The sequence below is a fragment of the Lynx canadensis genome, chromosome C1, assembly GCF_007474595.2.
Source record: "Lynx canadensis isolate LIC74 chromosome C1, mLynCan4.pri.v2, whole genome shotgun sequence".
Lineage (NCBI taxonomy): Eukaryota > Metazoa > Chordata > Mammalia > Carnivora > Felidae > Lynx > Lynx canadensis.
This window is the reverse complement of record NC_044310.1, coordinates 211,387,090-211,409,296: the sequence shown is the minus strand read 5'-3', so window position 1 is coordinate 211,409,296 and position 22,207 is coordinate 211,387,090. Positions and strand designations below refer to the sequence as shown.

Here is a 22,207-nt window from a genome sequence, read left to right as displayed (position 1 = left end):
CATGCCTTTCTCAGCTTAAGTGCACCAACCTCTAATTGGAGCATTACCTCATTCAGAATCCAGACCGAATGCTGGAGGTGGGACGATTCATGGGGCCGAAGAGACCAATTTGCACGTCTGGGGTTTCCTCCTGATAGATGGAAACTTCTCTCTCCTGTCCTTTCCTTCTTCCTGTACGCCCTCTGTCTTCTCTGTTGGGTGCGTTCGGAAGCCTGTGATAAAAAGTGGGATGCGGCGCACTGTGCGACCCGGACCTGAGGACCTGGCGGTGGAAAGCACGGGGAGGGGAGCGTGGGGCTGTGCGGCGAGCCGGGCGGAGCTGGGACGCCGCGCTTTCCGGCGGAGGGCGCAGGTGGCCTCACACGTTGGCCACAAAGCTGGTTCTCGTTAAGTGAGTCACTGGTGAGGGAGATGTGAGCTCATTTGAGTGGATGCGTGTCAGAGTCACTCCGGAAAAACAGCCGACGTCGGCAGGGTGCTGATAATGTGCAGAGCTCGTTCTCGGCCCCGTGTGCGTGAACTCATCAAGCCCTCACAACAGCCCTGCGAGGTGGCAGTGGTGTCCCTCAGAAGCCCAGCCAGCACGTCCCCGAAGCCTTTTCTTCTCGCTCCCCAGGGGGCTTAACGGTGTGACTTCGTTCAAGCCCAGATGCCCTCGGACGGCACCACACCAGGAAATCCGTGTTTATCAGCCACCGCACACATTTCTCTAGGCCACAGCTTCGGGGCTGGGTTTGGATTTTTTAATGCCTTTGTGGGCTCTCTTTCTAGCCTCTAACCTCGTGCTCCCACCGCTGCTTACTTGACATCATCCATCTGCCGGGTGACCTTCCTCGTCATTGGATGGACCCACCTGTATTTAGCGGTCTCTTTGGTGAGCCTGAAGGGTTCGTAGGCCACACGGATGAACTTGATCTAGTCTTTGGCCGGAAGGGATGGGGCTGGGCCAAGGGTCTGGTCTGTGTTCAGCAGATCTGATGCTCCCTTCTGAGTGTGATGCCCACTTGGAACCAAAGTCCTCCACTTCCACAAGGGTAGATGTGCTGGCTTCACTCACGTGGATTTCATTTCCAGGTTTTTCAGAGTAGTGAGAGATAGGGAGTCTGCTCAGTTCTGGAAAGAGGAATAAGAATCAGGAGACCTGCTGAGCCTGGATTAATCTCCTCAAGTGTGACTGTGTCTGTATAAAGTAAGGACAGTGATACTTACTGACATTTTGAGGTTCTTCAATGACAGAATTAGTAGTGAATGTGTTTCAAAAAGTAAAAATTCCAGAGTTCTTCAGTCCCTGATGCAATTTTTTCCTGTCTTGGAGGCATTAATTGTGCTGTCATGACTAAGCAGTAAAAACTACAGTTACACATGATGAACCACGGATACATAGACTGTTCATCCTTCCATACATGCTCTAAATTCCACCCCTTCATTTTTTTAAGTTTATTTCTATTTGAGAGAGAGAGAGAGCACGCACAAATGGGGCAGAGAGAGAAAGGGAGACAGAGAATCCCAAGCAGGCTCTGTGTTAATAGCACCGAGCCTGACCTGGGGCTCAATGTCACAGACTCCAAGATCAACCTGAGCTGATATCCAGAGTTGGATGCTTCACCGACTGAGCCACCCAGGTGCCCCATCCCTTCCTTTTCTTTCTTTTTTTTTTTTTTTGAGTTTATTTATTTTTAAGAGAGGCAGAAAATGTGTGGAGGAAGGGCAGAGAGAGAGGGAGAATCTCAAGCAGGCTCCACACTGTTAGCATGGAGCTGGACTCAGGGCTCGAACTCACAAAACCGTGAGATCATGACCTGAGTCGAAATCGAGAGTCAACCAACTGAGCCACCCAGGTGCCCCTAAATTCCACCCCTCTGTCTTTCCAGGACTCCCCTCCATCAGTCCCTGACTCTGCCAGGGATGACCCAAGAAGATAAGTGACCCCGGAGGGTATCCCAAACATATCTGAGGATTTAGATTCTCAAGAAAAGGATGCAGGTGTTGGGAACTTCGCACACAACAGGGTTAGAGGGGGGGTTTCTGAGGAGAACTGAATCAGTGGCCAGCTGAGTTCAAAGGACCCCAGTTTACAAAGAGGAAATACATGCCGTGCATTACCTACATGTGACCTCATGAGGTGGGGGGCTCCACTGATCTCACAGAGGCTGGCTGTCCTCTACAACCACTGCAGTCGGGCTGAGCTGGCCCTTTATTTTCTGTGTGGCTGAGAGAGAATGGGCTCTATTCATCCCTGGAGAGCCTTGAAAACCCAAAACTGGGAGGCCTCCACCCTGTGCCGTAGTAGACAGGGCCCCGTTGGCCGACCTGTCCAGCACCGGAGGGAAGTCCAATGGCATCTGGTTCTGACATCTTCTTCCTTCGTCCTCCTGGCCAGTACGAGGAGCCTGTCCCAACCCCTCAAAAAGGGAAGATAATCTAGGAAATACAAATGAAATTGCCACAGCAGCCAACAGCTCTAACCACTCAGGAGAGGAAGTGAGAAAAGTGCTGTATGCTACTCAAACTTGACTCTGGATCTGGAAAACACAAAGGAGGAACTAGTTCATGGTAGAAGTGAAAATAGGAGGAAAAGGAAATCGTGACCGACAAGGTAGGACATGTGGAGAGGCGCTCTAGGCGATCTGTTTCTGTCTGAATGGCGGACGCTCCAGAAGAAGAAGGAACACATGGAAATAAAACCAGAATCCACGAATTGCTAGAAGGAGAAGTCTGCGACCTGGAGAAAACTGAAGTTTTTGTATAGAATGAAGGAGCTCACAGAGGGCCGGAGGGATTAGTGAAGGAGGTGGTACGTAATTTGAGATTTCCTGTTAAAATTTCTAAATCTGAGGAGGGACAGAATATTTTTTATGAAAGTCTTCACAGGGAGTACAGGTTACATACAAAAGAAAGAGAATGCAGTCCACACTGGCCCACCCTTCTCTCTAATGAAAGCAAACAATCATGTAGCTGTTTCAGGCTGCCCAATGGAAAGGACCGGCAGTTGTAGGATCCTTTACGTTCGAGGACAACAGAAAGACATTGTGCACATTTAAGCATACGGAAAGCATAACACAACACCATGTACCCTTTCCAAGAAAATTATTTTACTCTATCTATTTATCTATCTATCTATCTATCTGTCATCATTTTGAGAGAGAGTGAAGGAAGGTCGGACGGAGAGAGAGAACCTCAAGCAGGCTTTGTGCTATGCAGGGCTCAATCCCACGACCCTGGGATCATGACCTGAGCTGATATCAAGAGTCAATGGACTGAGCCACCCAGGCGCCCCAAGAAAATTGTTTTAGAAAGTATTCTCACTGAACTGGGACTAAATCAGAACACATGTAACTATATAGTTGGAGCTAGAGAATAGGAAGAAGAGGGTTGAACAGAATCCTTTAAATGCAGGGATAAACCTAAACAGAGGATATTAAAGTGATTGTGGCCGGTAATTTAATGAAGAGAAATCTTTTGGAAAAGAGTATGTATAGCTGCTTTACTAATTAGTTCTGCATAAAGAATCACTACAAAGTAGTGGCTTGAAACGACACCCTTTTAGTATCTAACACTTCCGTTGGTCCAGGCACGTTTTAGTGGATGGGAATCAAGGTATTGGCTGGACTCAGTTCTCATTGGAAGCTTGAATAGGAAAGAGTCAACCCCCCCATTCCCTCAGGTTGTTGGCAGAATTCGTATCCTTGTGGCTGTAGAATTCATGACAGCTTGCTCCCTGAAAGCCAGCAATGAAAGGGAGATGGGAGCTTGTGCTGTTCCATGCCTCTAACTTCAGGAGAGGAGGCCTGCACCCTCCATTAAAAAACAACAACAACAAACAAACCCTGATTAGGTCAGGCCCACCTAGTATCAACGCAAAGTTTAAGGACCTTAACTGCATCTTCAAAATCTCTTAAGTTTTGTCAGATGCTATCGGTTTGAAGCTCACATACAACGGAAGGGTATGACTCATTGGGGGTCACCTTAGAGTATGTCCATTATACCCATTCTTAAAGAAAAATTTAAATGACCACATTCAAGTTTCATATCATTTTAACTAAACCCATGAGTTGAAGGGGATGGGGATGGGAGGGATTGGAAGGCATACATATGTGTTAAAGGTCTCATTCCAGTGGGCAGATAAAGTGATCATCTAATTTGGGTATATTTGTGGAGACCTTTAGGTTTGAATTTAAATGAGACTCCTGAAGGCAAAGCCTAGCAGCATTAATGGTAGGACTTCTTTTGTTAATTTTTTAATGTTGTTTATTTTTGAGAGAGAGAGCGTGAGCAGGGAAGGGGCAGAGAGAGAGGGAGATCCAGAATCCAAAGCAGGCTCCAGGCTCCAAGCTGTAAGCACAGAGCCCACTGGGGGGCTCAAACCCACAAGCCATGAGATCATGACCTGAGCTGAAGTCAGATGCTTAACCGACTGAGCCACCCAAGAGCCCCTAAATGGTAGAACTTCTAAAGTAATAGTTGGGGGGCAGGGTGGTAGAAGGAACTAAAATAGAGGCAGAAGGGGCAAAGTCCTACCCTCCGATCCAGAGGAAGAGTGAGTCACAGGATCCTGTGTCTTTCTCTCTTTGGGGGATGGACATCTGTCCCTCTTCAGAAGCATTTCTTCAAACGTAGCATAAATTCAGAGAACTACCAGATGGGTGAATAGCGAGTGCTAATTAGTACTTGCCTCTGGAGTTAGAACTTAGGTGGGGGGGGGGGTGTTGGGAGAGGCTTGGGACTTTAACTTCCTACTTCACACATACATTTTTTTCAAGTGGTGATTTTTTTACTGTTTTATGTTAAAATCCAACTTAAATAAATTACTACAGCTTCCTAAAAAGAATGAGTGTAATGGGAGCTCAGGCAAGTATAGCCGAAGAACATTTTGATCAAGGAAAGCAGGGAGGGGGACCTTCTGCCAGATGTTTTATTTTCATTTATTTATTATGCCTACATTCACACGTTATGGGTACAAGAATGGACAGCTAACCAAAACTGAATAATGGCCCAGAAACCGTTGTCTAGAATAACGTATGGTTCTTCCAGAATTGCTATGAATGGGAAAGATTTTTTTTTTCATAAGTGGTGTGGGAGAAATTGGGCAGCCACACAGAAAAAAAAAAAAGAAGCGTTTTTAAACTTCTTCATAAATGTGAATTGGAAGAAAAACACTTTTCGTTGACTTTGTGTCCTCTGCTTCCTTCCCCCTTTTTTTCTCTTTATTTTACAAGCAAGTTACCCTAGAGTTGCTGTAGATAACACCTCCATTTGTAAACTTTTTATTCTTCTCGTCGTCCGCTTTAGTGTGGATTTTGTCCACACCACCCTGCAGTGACCCAACCGAGGGCTTTTCAGTGAGATCCTGAAGCCTGCCCTTCTAGCTTCCGACTCCTGGTTCCTGCTTCTTTGCCCCATTGACCGCTGGGTCCCTTTTGAAACTCACTGTGCATTAGCTTCCTTCTGCAGCTCCGTTCCTGTTCCCTGACTCTGATCCCCCTGCCCCCACTGAATCCTTGTCCTCGGGATGCCATGAATACCGTTGGTCCCCAGGGTTTCCTTCTTGTCCCCTTTGTCGGTCTCCGACTGTGTGATACCTCCCTCCTTGAGTTCTTCCAACCTTGTCTCTGTATTTGCTGTGACAATTACGGTCAACCTTGTAGAAATTACCTCTTTTTTTTTTTTTAAGTTTATTTATTTATTTTGAGAGAGACAGAGAGAGCACCAGCAGGGGAGGGGTAGAGAGAGAGAGAATTCCAAGCAGGCTCTACACTGTCAGTGCAGAGCCTGACGTGGGGCTCGAACTCCCTTATCTTGAGATCATGACTTGAGCCAAAGTCAGGAGTCAGACACTTAACTGACTGAACCACCCAGGAGCCCAGAAATACCCTCTTTTTAACACTAAATCATAATTTCCTGAAAGGCAGTGACTACACCGGGACCACCACCTCCTCCTCCTCCTCCTCCTCCTCCTCCTCCTCCTCCTCCTCCTCCCCCCCTCCTCCTCCCCCTCCTTCTCCTTCTCCTCCTCCTCCTCCTCCTTCTCCTTCTTCTTTTAAATTCTCTGTAACTCTTGATGTAGTGGCTTGCACAAAGACAAATGCTCAATAGCCATCTTTACTTGAATTGAAATTGCTGCTTTACGCTCTAATTAAATAAAGGAAACCAATGTAAACATTTTCCCAGAAGATTTCTGCTGTGGATCATGATATTGTTAGAAGGAAAATGCATGGAGGGACTTGGAGTAACCTCTCTTCAGACATACCGAAATGCTCGTTCCCCCCTCCAAAATTAGCTCAGAGCTGGTTCGTGACTAGACGTGGAATACTTCGCTAGTGCTCACGACTTCTCAAGTTTCCCCCTATGCTGTCGATTTTTATTTTTTGCAGAACAAACTCGATGATCAACAATAGACTCATTTGGAATTTGGGGTGGCCAGCGCTAGGGAGAAAATATTTCAGTTTTTAATTATGAAAACACCGCAACAATAATAAAATTTTGGAAAAAAGAAAATTTAAAATTGCTCGTAGCTTTACAACAGAATATGAGACCAGTTATTACTGCTGTTGTTCCCATCCTTTTTAAATATCCATGTTTTTGTAGTACAACTGAGTTTACCTGCGATTTTATGTCATTCTGCCTATACCTTCCTTTTGGTCGTATGTTTGATTTAGATATTGCCAGGAAGTCTTACTAGTTCTATTTAAAATTTTTTTTTAACGTTTTTATTTATTTTTGAGATAGAGAGAGAGACAGAGCATGAATGGGGGAGGGTCAGAGAGAGGGAGACACAGAATCCGAAACAGGCACCAGGCTCTGAGCTGTCAGCACAGAGCCCGACGCGGGGCTCGAACTCACGGACCGCGAGATCATGACCTGAGCCGAAGTCGGCCGTCCAACCGACTAAGCCACCCAGGCGCCCCACTAGTTCTATTTTAAATGGCTATGTAGTATTCCTTGGGGGAATATTTATCCACTCCCTTGTTGCATCTGACGTGGGGCTGTTATAAATAATTCTGAAATGAACATCTTTATTCGTATAATTTTTTGTACTTTCTCAATTTTGGGTTGGGGGGGAGAATTGGGTTTCAGAAATGAGACCACTGGGTTATGGGTTCGATCACATTGTACCTAATCATTTATTTTAAAAGCCTACCGAAATTTATAATGGAAAAGTTGAGAACTCTTTCTTTGTTTGCCAGAATTATTCTTCCCATGTAACCAGTGAACAAGAATTTCTCAATGTTTTGTGTATGTAGCTTTTCTCAAGAAGTGGGATAGATACAAAAATGTATAAGTCAGGGTTTCTTCCTTTTTTAGGCTATTATTTAAAAAAAATTTTTTTTAATGTTTATTTGTTTATGAGAGAGAGAGAGAGAGAGAGAGCGAGCAGAGGAGGGGCAGAGAGGGAAGGAGACACAGAATCGGAAGCAGGGTCCAGGCTCTGAGCCGTCAGCACAGAGCCTGATGCAGGGCTTAAACTCACAAACCGTGGGATCATGACCTGAGCTGAAGTCAGACGCTCAACCGACTGAGCCACCCAGGCCCACCTTTTAGGCTATTATTTAACCAGGGGAGCAGATGGAGACTGGCAGGCACAAGGAATAATGAGGCCCAGGTCAAGATGTCAATTGTAATTTCTGAAAGAGTTTAGAAACGGTTGGGTTCTGTGATGGTTGAAATACTGAAAAAATTTTTGTGGAGGAAATAAGTTTGAATAAAATAAGATGATGTCTTAAAAAGAAACATGATGTTCAGAGAACACTTAGAGTTCATTTTCTTTACCTGGCTTAATTTTCCTGGAGACAAAATAGTGACTTTCAGTTCTCAAAATATTAATCATGGCTAAATTGTGATGGCAACAAAGCTTTATAACGGGCGCACCACTCTTTGAATTTTTGCTCGTTTTAGTTCTAAAATTAACTTCTATACAGAGCCCTGTTGGAATAGAGGTCTTTTCAGAAACATTGCCTCTCTATCCCTTAATATGAAAAGTATGAATTTTTATTAGTTTTGACTGAATTACAGTTTATTTTTGCTTGAGACTAAACACAAGTTTCGTAATAGTGCGTGCTACATCCCTTGCCAATGGGTGATGCATGTGTCGCTCCACAGACTTAATTTGAAGCGTGGACCTGGTTTTCCCTGACAAAATAGGGTGTTTTTGAGGCAGATTTGGAATGACTTCGCACTCCTCTGGCAATCTTCACCTGTGTGTCAGCCAAAGTACACTGACTGTCGCCCCTCCTGACGGGACAGGATTCTGGTGATACGTCCAGAATTTCTTCCACGCATTAAATTATGGCGTCTGCTCTAAAGGACCTCAGAGGTTGGCGGGGGAAATCAGGAGCACAGATAAGTCATGCCCTAACACAGTCAACTCTCTAACAGTGCGGATCTCAGCATGCTCTCAGTGCACAATGGCGGAGAAATGGAGCTCCGTCTCGCAAGAGTCAGGTTCAGCTTTCCAGAGAGGTGGCGTTTGAGTCAGACTCTGACAGATAGAATGTGCCGGTGAGGAACAGCCTGGGCAGAGGTGAGGGAAGGTGTCCTTGTCAGAGGGAACAGACGCCCAGCCTTCAGTGTGCCGCCAGGGCTCAGGGCCCCTGGGGAAGGCAGCAAGGTGGGGCCCGGGGTGCCTGAGGGGGAGGGTTAGAGGAGAGCCACCTTGGCACATGAGTGGTGTTCGTGACTGTCTGTTCTCTGCATTCAAGGTTTCTAGCTCGTGGTTGTTCAGTTCTCATTGACAAGCTGAGCAGTATGACAGATATTTCTTATATTAGGATTAGCAAGGCTGAGAGTGTAGAAATGTGAGTAACCAAGTACTCACTGGGGACTTTTAAGACCATCTTGCTTCAGAGTCGTTGTGTTTCTGCGAAGATAAGCGTTTGTCCGATCTTGTTGCCAGAAAGCTCTCAATGGATCTCAAGTGACCCCGTATCTTTTGAAAAAGAGAAACAAGGGGAAAAAATTATCGCCAAAAAGCAAGAAGACCTCCAAAAGATGAAAATTGCTATTTTCCTGGGTGTTTTCATCAAATCCGTCTTATTGAAGTCTTTTAAGTTTAATGTGTTTAAATATTTAGCCTCGAGGGGTACCTGGGTGCCTCAGTTGGTTAAGCGTCAGACTTCAGCTCAGGTCATGATCTCACTGTTTGTGGGTTCAGGCCCCATGTTGGGCTCTGTGCTGACAGCTCAGAGCCTGGAGCCTGCTTCGGATTCTGTGTCTCCCTGTGTCTCTGCCCCTCCCCTGCTCGCACTGTCTTTCTCTCTCTCTCAAAAATAAGTAAGTAAACATTTTTTAAAGATTTTAAATATTTAGCCTCGAATTTGTTTCTTAGCCTCATTTGAAAAATGTGGTACTCTGTGTGTGAATATATTCATCGTATTAATATTACACAGTCTTGATTGGCCAGTGTGTTACTAGAAACTCAGTAAAGATCATCCTTGATTGCTCTTACTTGAGATCTAATGGACATCTTTTTAGATTCCAGACATGCCTGAACTTTGGTTATGGCTGTATTTCCCATGACACTTGAAAGCCTTTTTTGTCACCTGGTTTCCATTGATCAGCCACATGGGACCTTGAAAATATGTGTATCTTTGTTTTTTGATAAACACTTTGAAGCAGAAGAGACTGTTTTGTATTTTATTCTTTTGGTTGAGTCCATGCTACTTGGGAATCAGTGGGATAACAGAGATAGAAACTACTGGGTGAAAAGGCCATACACACCCAAGTGAGGAAGAATTGACAGTTTTATGCATATCTTTACATTAGCTTGATTTCGTATATTACCTGGGTTGGTTAAGGACAGTGAAAGTCAAGGAGGCTCGTTCCTGTCACTAGAGACAGGGAGGGAACTAGGATAGGGCTTTGGGGGGTCACGTCCCACCAGGCCCGATGCAGTGGGATTCAGGTGGTGGTTACGGGGAGAAAAGCCAGACAATGGTCTGAGAGGCACTTCAGGAAAATATCTGGCAGAATATTTTTCAGGGGTTGGATATGAGGGGCAAAGGATAAAGTGGAATGAAAAGCCATCCATTCTAAATGCTTTGCCAGGCTCCAGTAAGTTATTAGTATGAATACAGATGGGCCAGTTCTGTTTCTGTTTTCTCTTACACTTTTTTCCTCTTCTTGAGCCCGACTTCATAAGACAAATGAAAAAGAAATGATAGACAGAAATCCCAGCGAGAATAATTTCAGTGACTAAATCATGAGTCATTGGGCGTGGCAGTCCTTTGCACGATAATGAGCTAAGTAATGAAGTGGAGAGAAAATTAAGTAAATTCTGTTCAGTTACTGTTAGCTTTATGCTTGCTTTTCACGAGGCTGTCAGGAAGGGTGAGCGTACCGTTGTGTGCATTCTTGCACAGAATATAATGTGACCTGCCTTCCCCTCGAAAGGGCAGGGGATGAGAGAGGGAGAGATCAATCCATTCACCCATCTTGGCATTCCAGTGAAACCACAGCAAAAAAAAAAAAAAAAAAAAAAAAAAAAAAAAACCTCACCCTTCAAATAGTGTTGGGTTTTTAAAGTTTTTAAATAAAGTTATGAAATAATACATGGTCATTGAAAAAAAACTCCAACAATATAGAACTCCCTGTTGTGAAAGCCAAAAATAATTCAGTGCCTCACTCCTACTTTTGCATACATACATGTATACGCAGGCTTTTTTTTTTGCACCCGTGGCAAACGGCTTTTGCTATAAAGACTTTTGAAGTGCCTACTTGTCGTGAAATGGGCTCCATAGAATTTTGTACGTTTGCACGGCCAGTCTGAGCTCACTCCCAGCAAACTACTTAGCAAGCACAGACACAGATCCAGATCTCTGGTGGTTGCAAATCCCAGCTGCCTCTCTGACCAGCCTCGTGACCTTGCATTCTTTCCTCAGTTTCTTCATCTGCAAAAAGGGAGAATAAGGCTATCTGCCTCCAAGTGTCGTTACAAAGATCAAATTAGACGCAAAGCCCAGTGTGAGGGCCTGGGACATAGCTTGTGCACAACACATGTTCACTTTGGTACACAGTGATCCAATTTAGTCTTTTGAATGAGTTCTAAGTACCAAATGGCTCCCTCTCTATCCTGCAGTTTCCCCAAAGTAGAAACAGTGCTCATTTCAATATCTGACCCCACATCTGCACGTTCAGAATGCTGCTTATCAATTAGATCGATACCTTATAAAGGATGTCTGGCGATTTTCTGTTCCTTTTGGAGACTTAAAAACATGTCACTGATAAATTTTATCTTTCAGGGTTTTATCTTTCTGTTTGCTTGGCTTTGGGACTTGTGGTCAGAGAAAGTACAGGTAAATGACTATGGTAGGACCTAAAAGCAGAGAATGAATTTGCTGTGTTCTCATAAGGCGTGGCCTCACAACAAACTAGCCAAGAGGGGACACATGCCAGCGTGCACACACACACTTGCACACGCGGACTTGCACACACACGTGCACCTCTGGGAACCTGCCTTCGTATAGTTCCAGGCTGTTCAGACACCTTGCTTTCAATGGCCACGGGGGCTGGAGATTCATTAACAAGTTACCCCTTTTGTGTCTGTTTCTCCGCAGGAATCCACTGCGAGTCTTACAAGGACCCCTGTGCTAATGTCAGCTGTCTGAATGGAGGCACCTGTGACAGTGAGGGCCTGAATGGTACATGTGTCTGCGCACCAGGGTTTACAGGCAAGTGATCCGGGAACTGGGTTTTAAAATTTGCCCCCAAATCCCTAAGATTGCAGCTGTTAAAAAAAAAAAAACAAACACCCAAAACTCAGAATTCTCTGTGCATACATTATTGCAAAAATATGGACACCACTGCAAAATGTAACCAGGCGGTGCTTGGATGAAAATCTACTTGAAAACAGTTGACCGCGTCGTCACTAAATGAGGCTCTTCGGGATTCAGCATTTGCTACAGAGACTTGCTGAGATTGCCATTGCTAAACATTTCCAGAGCTGCAGCTTTGAAACATGAGAAATAAGCCATTACACCAACGCCTGAGAAAGTGTTAAGTGTTCGGGGAAGTGTTCATGGGAAGAAGGGGAAAGGAAGAATCGATTTGTCTTTTATGGAAATTGCATTCAGCTACCATGTTTCTTTTTCCTGAAAGATACACCAGTTTGGGGATTTTGAAAAATGAAGGGAGGTGGTGGTGGGGTGGGCAAGGAGGGGGAAAGCCTCCAGCATCAGGGGCGATTATTGGTGAAGGTACAGACGCTGTAAGTGTGGGGAGCAGGGAGAGAAAGCCGTCAAGAGCAAAGCATGTTGGGAGGGCAGGGGGCGGGGCTGGGTGCAAGAGAAACACCTCACTGAGCTGTGAGCGGGAAGAGCCACTTCGAGAGTCAGGAGCCTTTCTCAGTCACCCCCTGCCTCATGGGCTTCAGGGAGTTTTTGAGTCCCTGAAATTGGGTGTGAAACACTGTATGTATGTGTGTATGTTGAGAGAAGACCTTCACGTTTTTACCAGATTCTCAAAAGGAACGGTGAATCACTAGGGTAGAAAAGGTTCCATCCTTTGCTTGTCCATTGGAACCCAAGAGTCCTGAAATGTAGAGTGTAGGACAAGTCTGTGTTTTCAGAGCTTTCCCAACCAACAGAAACATCCAGGTCACTCTGGTTTGCACGTTGGGAAAGGTTGACCTGTAAGGTGCCTGTAGAAGAAGGTAGGTCCTTAAGCTGCAGGAAAGCACGTGTTCTCATTGGCTGGAGAGTGTCTTGTCATGCTCCCCTCTCCCCTGCTGAGCCACTGTGGCCACCTCCCCAACCCTGGAGAATTTCACAGACCACGGGCGGGCTCCCATTCCATCCCTGGGGAGCCTCTTTTGTGCTTCTGGGGAAGATGCCAGCAGTCAAGATGTGGGAGAAGCAACTTCTGATCTTCCTTCTATTTATCTGTGTCACATCCTGTGTTTTCCTTTTGGGTTTTCCTGGGACTGAGAAGTGGGCTCATTCCAGAAAATGATTCGCAGATGGTTTTGTTTTGCTGACTGGTTTATAAACACACACAGACATTTATACTCATCAATGGATGCAAAAATAATATTGGGGAAGCATTCTGGGTTTTTTTCCAGACATTTTTATCTCACAAATAATAAAAAGCATGGAGGAAAGATTAGAAAATACAGGACTGTAGGAAAAAACACTTAACACTGCCCTGCTTGGAGATAACCATTGTTAATATCTTAATACATATATCCAGAGATTTTCCTGAAGGTCTGTGCATATAACAGATAGTGTATAGTGTATATGCATATCTATTTGAATGTAAAAGGAATCATGTTGCTCATACTATATTATAACCAACTTCTCGCTTAAAAATAAATGTAAATCATAAATCTGTTTCCACCTGAAGAAATATCCTTCTGTCTTATCTCTTCTAATGGCTGCCCTCTAGCCCGTTACATAAAATGTTGGTTTTTTTCTAACTCATCACCAATTCAGCTCTTGGGGAGTTGAGAACTTCTCTATTATAAACAGCATTGCAATGAGAATCCATGTATGTAGTTCTTTGTGTACTTGCCTGATTATTTCTTTGAGCTAATTTCCCAGATATGGAGTCCCGGGGCCCAGCAGAATATGTACATATTTCCATATTGCTCTTCAGAAAAAGCGTACCAAATTCACGCCTACCAAGAGTATACAGGAATATCTATTTTCTTGTCTTCACACATATACTGAGAATTGTCATTCTGTGACCCAAAATGCCATTTAAGTGTTGTCTTAATTTTCAGGTCTTTGATTCATAATGAAATTGAATACCACTTAATACTTCTAAATGATCATTTGTGTTTCTTCTTTTACAAACTCCCTATTCATACCTTTCTTTGCTTTTCTACCAGATGATTTATGTAAATCCTCCTTCCTTCCTCCCTCCCTCCCTCCCTCCCTCCTTCTTTCCTTCCTTAATTTCTTTTACTTTAAGTATTTATTTTAATTCCAGTTAGTTAACATTTATGTTAATCTTCATTCTTAATTTGCAATAGCCCTTTATAATAAGTATATGACATTTTATATTCCATAGGGTGCAAGTATTTTTCTACTGCCATTTGTCTTTTAAATATATAAAAAGTGCTTTGTTTTCATACACCATATTTTATTTTCATACCATTAAATCTCGATATTTTCCTTCGCTTTCTTTTCTCCTGTTCTTTCATGTTACAAAGACCCACCCGTCAAGATCTTATAAACATTCTCCTATATTATCCTAATAGCGTACGAGTTAATTCTGTGCCTGCAAATCTTTAATCCATTTGTGGTCTTATGGGAGACAAAATGCAATCTTTTCTCCAGAAAATGGAGCAAGTCTCTGACTGCCTAGTCAGCGCTCGCTCTTGGGTGTCTCTCAAAGGCACCTTGAGCTTATAGATATTCTTCTCCTTTCCTTCTTTAAATGTTGGCTACCTCATTAAGTGGTATTACCAGCACCTCAAGTTGTCCCGGCCAGAAACCAGGGAATCGTTTGGCACCCTCGTCCTCTTCTCCCTTACCTGTGGCCAACCACCAAAGAATCCTAGAACCTCTTAGATCTCACTTCCCGGAGCTGACGCCAGGCTGCCTTCACCTCCTGCCCACACTAGCGCGGCCCCCCTAGCCGGTCTCCCCACGCCCCTTTACCTTCACCCCTAACACATCCTCCACACTGTGGAGATCTCGTGAAATGAAAATCTAATCCCTTTGCTGCCCGCTTATACGTTGCCTGTTGGCATTTCATTGGTTTGTAGAAAAAGATCAGAGCCCTCAGTGTGATTGCCGAGGACCCCGCAGTCTGGCACCATCCGGCGCTTCCCGCCCTGCCCTCGTTGGTTCCCGAACACCGCGTCAGGGGCTTCTCAGCAGCGTCCTTCCCTCCGTCTCCTGCCTCCTGGTCTCCTCTGCTCCCCACCCCCTCCCTCCGACCCCTAGGACTTCTTCACCGTACTCGCCCCGATCACAGGGAGCGGTGGGACCCTTCCGTGAAGCAGTCTCCGGCGTCACTCCAGTTGGTCTTTGGAAACAACGAATGTCTATTTCTGTTCAGCCTGTTAAGCCAGAACCCTGTTCTGGCTGCAGAGGACCACAGGATGGTTCCCAAAGTTGTTTGGAGAGCTGTGCTGTTAACATGTTTTACAGGACACTCGTCCCATGAGATGCTTCTTGGAAAAAGCATCGGTGGCCAAATTTGGGACATGGTGCATGCTGTGTGGAGATTCATAAAGGGTGTCTGGGAACCACAGGCCCTAAGAGGTCTTACGGTACAGAATCTTATTTACCTTTGTTTATCATAGCGCCTTCCCTCCCCCTTAAAAAGAACTGCCTGCCCTCTTGGACTTGCTACCCCAGAACCAAATACTCTTTCATTTTAGCAAAACTTACTCTCGAGCTCAAAAGCTCCCTAATGGACTGAGTGCAGTGAAGTAGGCCAGTCCTTGTATAATTAAACATACAAGGCAGTGTCACATTTATCTTGGGAAGTTGGTGGTTCGGGTTTATTTTGCTCTTTTCTCTCTAGGTTGTTTTTGGGTGGGACCTTAGATTATTGATTCGAGGCCCCTCCTCATTTCTAATGTGTGTATTTAATGCCATAAATTCTCCTGCCAACAGTTCTTTGGCTGTGTCCCACAAATTTTATGTCCTATTTCATTGTCATTTAATTTGGTTTAGGTGCCTTTAGATTTTCTCTGTGATCCGTGGAGTATTTGTAAGTGTGTTAAGTAGTTGGGGCTTTTCTTCCCACACACTTTTGGGCACTTCTGGGTTGCTGGCTTCTCCGGCATCCAGTCTGGAGGATATGAAGCCGAAAGAAAGCTCGGGAGCTCACTGCCATGTTGTTCCTTGGGTCCTGAGTTTCCCAGCCCTTCTGTCTCCTGGCTCCTCAGGGTCTCCTCATCTTTGTTTTCTGTATCATGTTAAGGGTTTTTGCTTGTACTTCGTTGGAGGAGTAGAAAAAATGTTTTTGCTTCACCATTTTGGAAAAAGTCTCATCCTGGCTGTTTTTAGAATTTTTCCTTGATTACTGGCATTAAACAAATTGACCGAGATGTTCCTTGGTGTGATTTTTTTTTTTTTTAAAGCAGGTTCCACACCCAACATGGGGCTTGAACTCATGACCCTGAGATCAAAAGCCACATGCCATACTGGCTGAGCCAGCCAGGTACCCCCTTAGTGTGATTTTGTTGGTATTTATCCTGCTTGGGGTTTGTTGTAATTCTTGGGTCTGTGGTTTTATACTTTCATCAAATTTGGAAAATTTTTTAGCCATTCCACCAAATATTATTTTTTGCCTCACTCCCCTTTCCTGGGACTCCAGTTACATCTGTTAGACTACTTAACATTGTACAATAGGTCTCTGAGTCTCTGTTCAGTTTAACATAATTTTTTTTTTCCTGAGCTGCAGTGTGTTTAGCTTCTGTTGCTGTTGTGAAGTATACTGGTTCACTCTGCAGAGTCTAAATTACTATGAAAACCATTCAGTTTTGTTTTTAAGTTCAAATATTGTATTTTTCATATCTAGAAGTTCCATTTTGTTCTTTTCTATATCTTTCATTTTTGTCCTCATTTCGTTCGTGTTTTCTGTCTTGAGCAAATCCCGTGTTACTCACTGTCATCTATTATTTCTGCATCTGCGTCTCTGGATTGATTCTTCTTCTGGTTACGGGTCACGTATTCCTATTTCTTGGCACAGCTAGTGGTCGTTGTGTGGATGGATGGTCTTTGTGAGTTAAATTGAGTGACTGGGTTTATTGTGTTTCTTTTTTATGTGCTGACCTTTTTCTCTGGCAGGTAGGTAAGTTACTTGCTGGCCTGATGGATCCTTTCAAGTGTTTTGTTTTTTATTTTATTTTGGGGAAGTCGATCTGCGGTCGCCATTTCTCTAGGGATAGTTGCGCCCTAGTACTGAGGTGTGACCGTTCCCTCACTGAAGCACTGGGTGATCGGTGAAATACCTGCCTTCTGACTTGTGAGACTTTGAACACTTACTTCCCAGTCCTCCGTGGGCTCTGGGAACTGTTCGTCTTTCATGTCGTTTGCTGGGCTTGTGGAGCTCCAACCTACTCACGCACAGTACTCAGCAGCACACTCGAGGGGACGCGGCGTATTTCTGATGTTCTTTTTCTGACTGGCTCTGTCTTCTTTGGAGTCTGTCCTACAAATGGCAGCTACCTTGTCCTCCACAAACTCTGGTTCTCCTCAGTTCAGTGGAACACTGTGTTCTAAATGGGCTCCAGGCAGAAAGCCAGGACGATTCTGGTACTCAGCTGGTTTGTTGGCCTTCTCTCGCAGTCACAGTCCTGCCCTGCCTGTTGTCTAATGTGTTAAAGTGTTTTTCCTGAAATATGTATGTTTCATCCACTTTACAGCGGAAGGCCAAGAGAGGCTTCAGTTACCCCATCGTGGCAGAAGAAGTTCCAAATAATTTTTATTTGTTTTATTTAATTTTTTATAAGATTATTCATTCATTTTGAGAGAGAACAGGGACAACACAAGTGGGGGAGAGGCAGAGAGAGAAAGAGAGAAAGAGAACTTGAAGCAGGCTCCATGCTGTCAGTGCAGAGCCCGACGCAGGGCTCGAACTCACGTAACCGTGAGATCATGACCTGAGCCAGAACCAAGAGTCGGACGCTTAAATGACTGAGCCACCCAGGCTACCCCAAATAATTTTTAATATTCATTTCATCTGGAATAAAATACCTGTGAAGCACAAAGGAGTTATAGTTAAAGTACCCAGACCAGTGCCTGGCACACAGTAGCTCTATATTTAGTACTAGGTATTTCACAGTAGCTCTGTATTTAATACTAGGTATTATGATTATAATAATTTTTATTGATCTGATTCTGTGTGGGCTGTATTAATCTAAGGGTTTACTGGTAGCAGTGACTTTTTTTTCTTTCACTTTAATTTATCTGAGTAAAGCATACAGAATTAAACAGTACACTTGTAACTTTGCATAAATACTATCAAATCTGATGCCTGCTGTAGACTGCCTCTTAGAAAGTAGTAGATTGGAAAGCAATTGTAAAAGACTTAAAGTTCAGACTATGATTTCCAGCTTTAGTCAAGTAGAAATTTCATTATGTATTCTCTTTACAAATGTTATTCAAGCACAACAGTGATTTAAAAGTAATTGATTTTTCCTCAACTCAAATAATAAAAAAAAAAAGTAAGCGAGTCAACAAAAAAGTCATCTGGCTCAAGCCAGCAAAAGCATAAAGATTTATTAAGTCAACTATGAGTAAGGAAAGGTTATAGAATATACTAAGAGCTCTTCTAATGTAAGTCAGAATGCATATTGCTTCAATGGAATGGTGGGGTGGTGATGTGCATATAAAAACATAATACTCTTACTATGGGGAAATAGAAATGATTTACATACATATGAATATATATACACCAAAGTTGCTCTCTATAATTCATAATGAATCTTCAAATACTTTGCTTAAGACTAGCATCAGAAAGCATGATCATTGTAAGGCAGAGAAGAGCAGTCATGTTTGGGAGTCTTCCTTGACTCCCAAAAATTTTTCTCGAGGGGCTCCATCATCAAAATCACCCCACATTCCTACTGCCAGCCTATGACATGGTGAAGGCCTCCAGCTGAGAGCCAGGTGGGGGGAGAGCTGATTCAACTAGAAGCGCGGGTGCATCAGTCTGTAAGATAGGCCATTAGAGTAATCTAAAGATACCTGCACAAGATGTGTCCCTCCAGGGTTTGGCCAGAACACATATGCTGTGAAAGTAGCTGCTGGCTATTTGGGCCCTAGACTGGAATGGAGTTTATATCATTAGCTAGTATCATGTAATCCCCAGTTTGGCTCTGAGGACACTGGGGTGAAGAAATCCAGACTGGGATAGGCTTGAGATTCTTTCTGGGGCCCAGTCCTTTGGATCCTGGGTCTTAGATATTTCATTGATATCTAACAGTTCGTTCTATTTTCCCCTGCCATTCTCTACTCCTGTCCAATCCTTCCAATCTAGTGGGTCCCAGGAGGAGACTAATCTAGGGATCTTGGACCTCTCCCAACTACATTAACGCCCCCTGGAGATTCAAGAACCAATACATGCATCAGGACTAGTCTGGATTTGGCATTTGCCGTTTATCTGGATCAGGACCCTGGATTTGGCATTTACCTCCCTGGTCCAAAAAGCTCTGGACCCGAGGAAGAATGGATGGACCAGACTAGCTCTAGGACTTCCCAGAATTTAGGGGATTGGAAGGGTTTGGCACTGACATTGGACTTGTGGAGTGGAGTGGAGCTTTTGAGTTTTGCGACGTGGTAAAAGCATGAAGCCGGGCTGTTTCTGCAGCTACAGCTGCAAAGGTAACAGAGCTAAAGACAGCTATTGTCTAATAAATACTTCAATTAAGCTTGTCTTCCTAAACGGTGGGAAAGTAATACTGAGGTATATATTTGTGAAAGCCTTTGATCTAATCCTTTTAATGTTTCCCAGCACGTTCTTGTTTATGTGTCTCCTCAACTAGCCTACCGTGTAATGCCGGTTGTAATCGTTCAGTCTGTGCCCTTTTCCACCCAGAGCGATTGCCCCATTAATAGAAAGACAACCTTTGAAATAGGTTAGTGAGAGGCAATCAGTTTCATGTCTTTCCTATTGATGTAAATGACTGTATTTATTGCAGGAAACAAATTCACTTAGACACTACTGAATTATAATCAACCTAGCAGGGCCTTGAAGTAGTAAATGTTTTATTCGACAGATTTTACTTATTTAAAAATAAAACCGTCAGATGCCAGGTAAGAAGCAAGTGTGAAATGAAACAGACATGACATATTTCAATGTGAGATTCCTCCTCTGAAATGGGCCGGGAGTGACATACGGTGGATTTATAAATGCGAGGTAAACCGGTAGCAGATAGAAGAGTAATACTAATTAAGTAAGCCTGGAAGTAATTACCCAAGTGTACATTGAAACATTGCCTTTGAAAACGGACAAAATATTTGATTTTGCTCCTTTGCTCTACTCTATGACTGTAGCAGTGCTACAGGGTTTTTTTTTTTTTCTTAATTGGTTTTGTTTTTTTGACTACCACTTTTTTTGAAATTTTTAATGTTTATTTATTTTTGAGATAGAGACAGGGCATGAACAGGGGAGGGGCAGAGAGAGAGAGGGAGACACAGAGTCCGAAGCAGGCTCCAGGCTCCGAGCTGGCAGCACAGAGCCCGATGCAGGACTCGAACTCACCGACCGTGAGATCATGATCTAAGCCTCCGAGCTGGCAGCACAGAGCCCGATGCAGGACTCGAACTCACCGACCGTGAGATCATGATCTAAGCCAAAGTCAGATGCTTAACGGACTAAGCCACCCAGACGCCCCTGACTACCACGTTTTACATGTACCTAAGCAAATAGAGATACGTTTTGAAATTTTCTTTTTCTCATTTCCAAACTTTTAAGAAAGGTTGCCTCAATTGGAAGTATCCCCTTCCATTCATCTGATGAGATGCCTTTCAGTCTGAAACGCATACCCATTTTGTATTGACTTGTAGTATAGCTTAAAATCAGTGACGATGGCTTTGTTTGTGTAACTTGTGATAACAAGCTATTTCCTGTAAGCTGGTGTTTGGACCAGTGACATCAGCCCATGTTCTGGTTTGTTGGTTTAAACCAAGCTCTCGCTAATGGGGTCAAGGATGTCCCAAAGTATCTGGTCTGGGCAGGGTCAGGAGCTCCAGATCACGTTTTTCATCATGAGGGGAAAGGCGGACTGGAATGAACGTGGCTTTCCTGGGGCCACATTTCCCAGAGAAGATTGTGTCAGAGGTAGGCTAAAGTGGACCTCAGAACTGTCTTTTCTTAAAGGGGGAGCTGATGTTCATCTTGTGCATTTCAATCATTCCCAGAAACACAGCCAGGGATTTGGAAAGTGAAGTGAGTTTTCATAAATGACTTTGGCTAGGCACACAGCTGTGCCCTAGAACTATCCAGAAAATAGTCACGTGTCCATACTCACACTCTCAAACACTTGGCTACAAAAAAAAAAAAAAAAAAAGAAAGAAAGAAATCATAACTGTGAGTTTTCGGCTTTCTGGAGTTTCAGAAAAATAAATAAGAAGAGTCAGCTGATGAAATTCAAAATAAAATAGACTTCTTAAATAAAATCAGGAACCTCAGTCCACTTTTCCAGTAAACCTCAAAAGGTGTATTCAGAGATGAGAATCAACCTCAGTTAACTATTTGACTACAGGAGATTCTTTCTACCAGTGCTATTTTCTTTTCTTTCTTTCTTTCTTTTTTTTTTTTTTTTTACTCTTATTTAAGCAGAAGGTCCCTTGTCTGGAATTTGGGGACGATTCTGCACTTTATATACACGGCAAACTGGGCTCCATTGCTGGAGACCATGGTCCCAGCCTCAGATCTCCGCTTTGCCAGAGAAGGGATGTGACAGAGTTGGTAGTGTAGCCAGCTGTCCCACTGCTACTTTTCTTTCCCTCCGTAGGTGAAGAGTGTGACATCGACATAAATGAATGTGACAGTAACCCCTGCCACCATGCTGGCACTTGCCTGGACCAGCCCAACAGTTATACCTGCCACTGCCCACACGGCTGGGTGGGTGCAAACTGCGAGATCCGTAAGTATTTCTGCTGTTTTTAACATCACATTTTCATTTAGCACCAAGAGGATACTGACCGTGTCCAGGTGGCCTCCGTCACCCACAGATGAGCAGTGGGGCCAGAGGGCTGACGCCAGTCCCAGAGGAGTACCTTTGCTCATTGCTTTCTGTCCCTCCCCCTTCCTTCCTGAGCCTGAATCCAGCCTTTCCACTGGGATACGAATGTGCAGATGTCATCCAAAGTTCACTGCTGCTCAGACAGCCAAAAATGTGCCTAACTGAGAAGCATTCGAATCGTATCAGAAAACAGAGGCTTTGTGTTAAAAACATGAAAAAGCACACAGAATATAAATTCACTTTGCATTTATGTCTTCAAGTGTCTTCAAACGTATTAGGTTCCTTCGGTTGCCTGGAGAATAGTCCAGTGAGGATGAGGGTAAAAGAAAACCCGAAAAAATATTTTGAGCTGCTGAGAGCAAATTGTTCTCTAAAGATGAGCTCCCAGAAGTTTGAAAATGTCATAATCAAGATATGTATTAAAATAATGTATCTGCGGGACCCCCGGGTGGCTCAGTCGGTTAAGCATCCGACTCTTGATTTTGGCTCAGGTCATGATCTCAAGGCTTGTGAGTTCAAGCTGTGCATTGGGCTCTGTGCTGACAGCATAGAACCTGTTTAGGA

At 43.9% G+C, this 22,207-nt stretch overlaps 1 protein-coding gene across 1 annotated transcript in view; it reads left to right on the top strand.

Annotated features, from left to right (window-relative positions):
- Window positions 1-22,207, top strand: part of DNER (delta/notch like EGF repeat containing) — a 186,979-nt gene that overhangs the window by 148,261 nt on the left and 16,511 nt on the right. Inside the window, exons 12-13 of the mRNA XM_032594126.1 lie at window positions 11,550-11,663; window positions 21,413-21,544. Of these exons, the coding sequence (XP_032450017.1) occupies window positions 11,550-11,663; window positions 21,413-21,544 (246 nt within the window). The remainder of the gene's footprint in view (window positions 1-11,549; window positions 11,664-21,412; window positions 21,545-22,207) is intronic.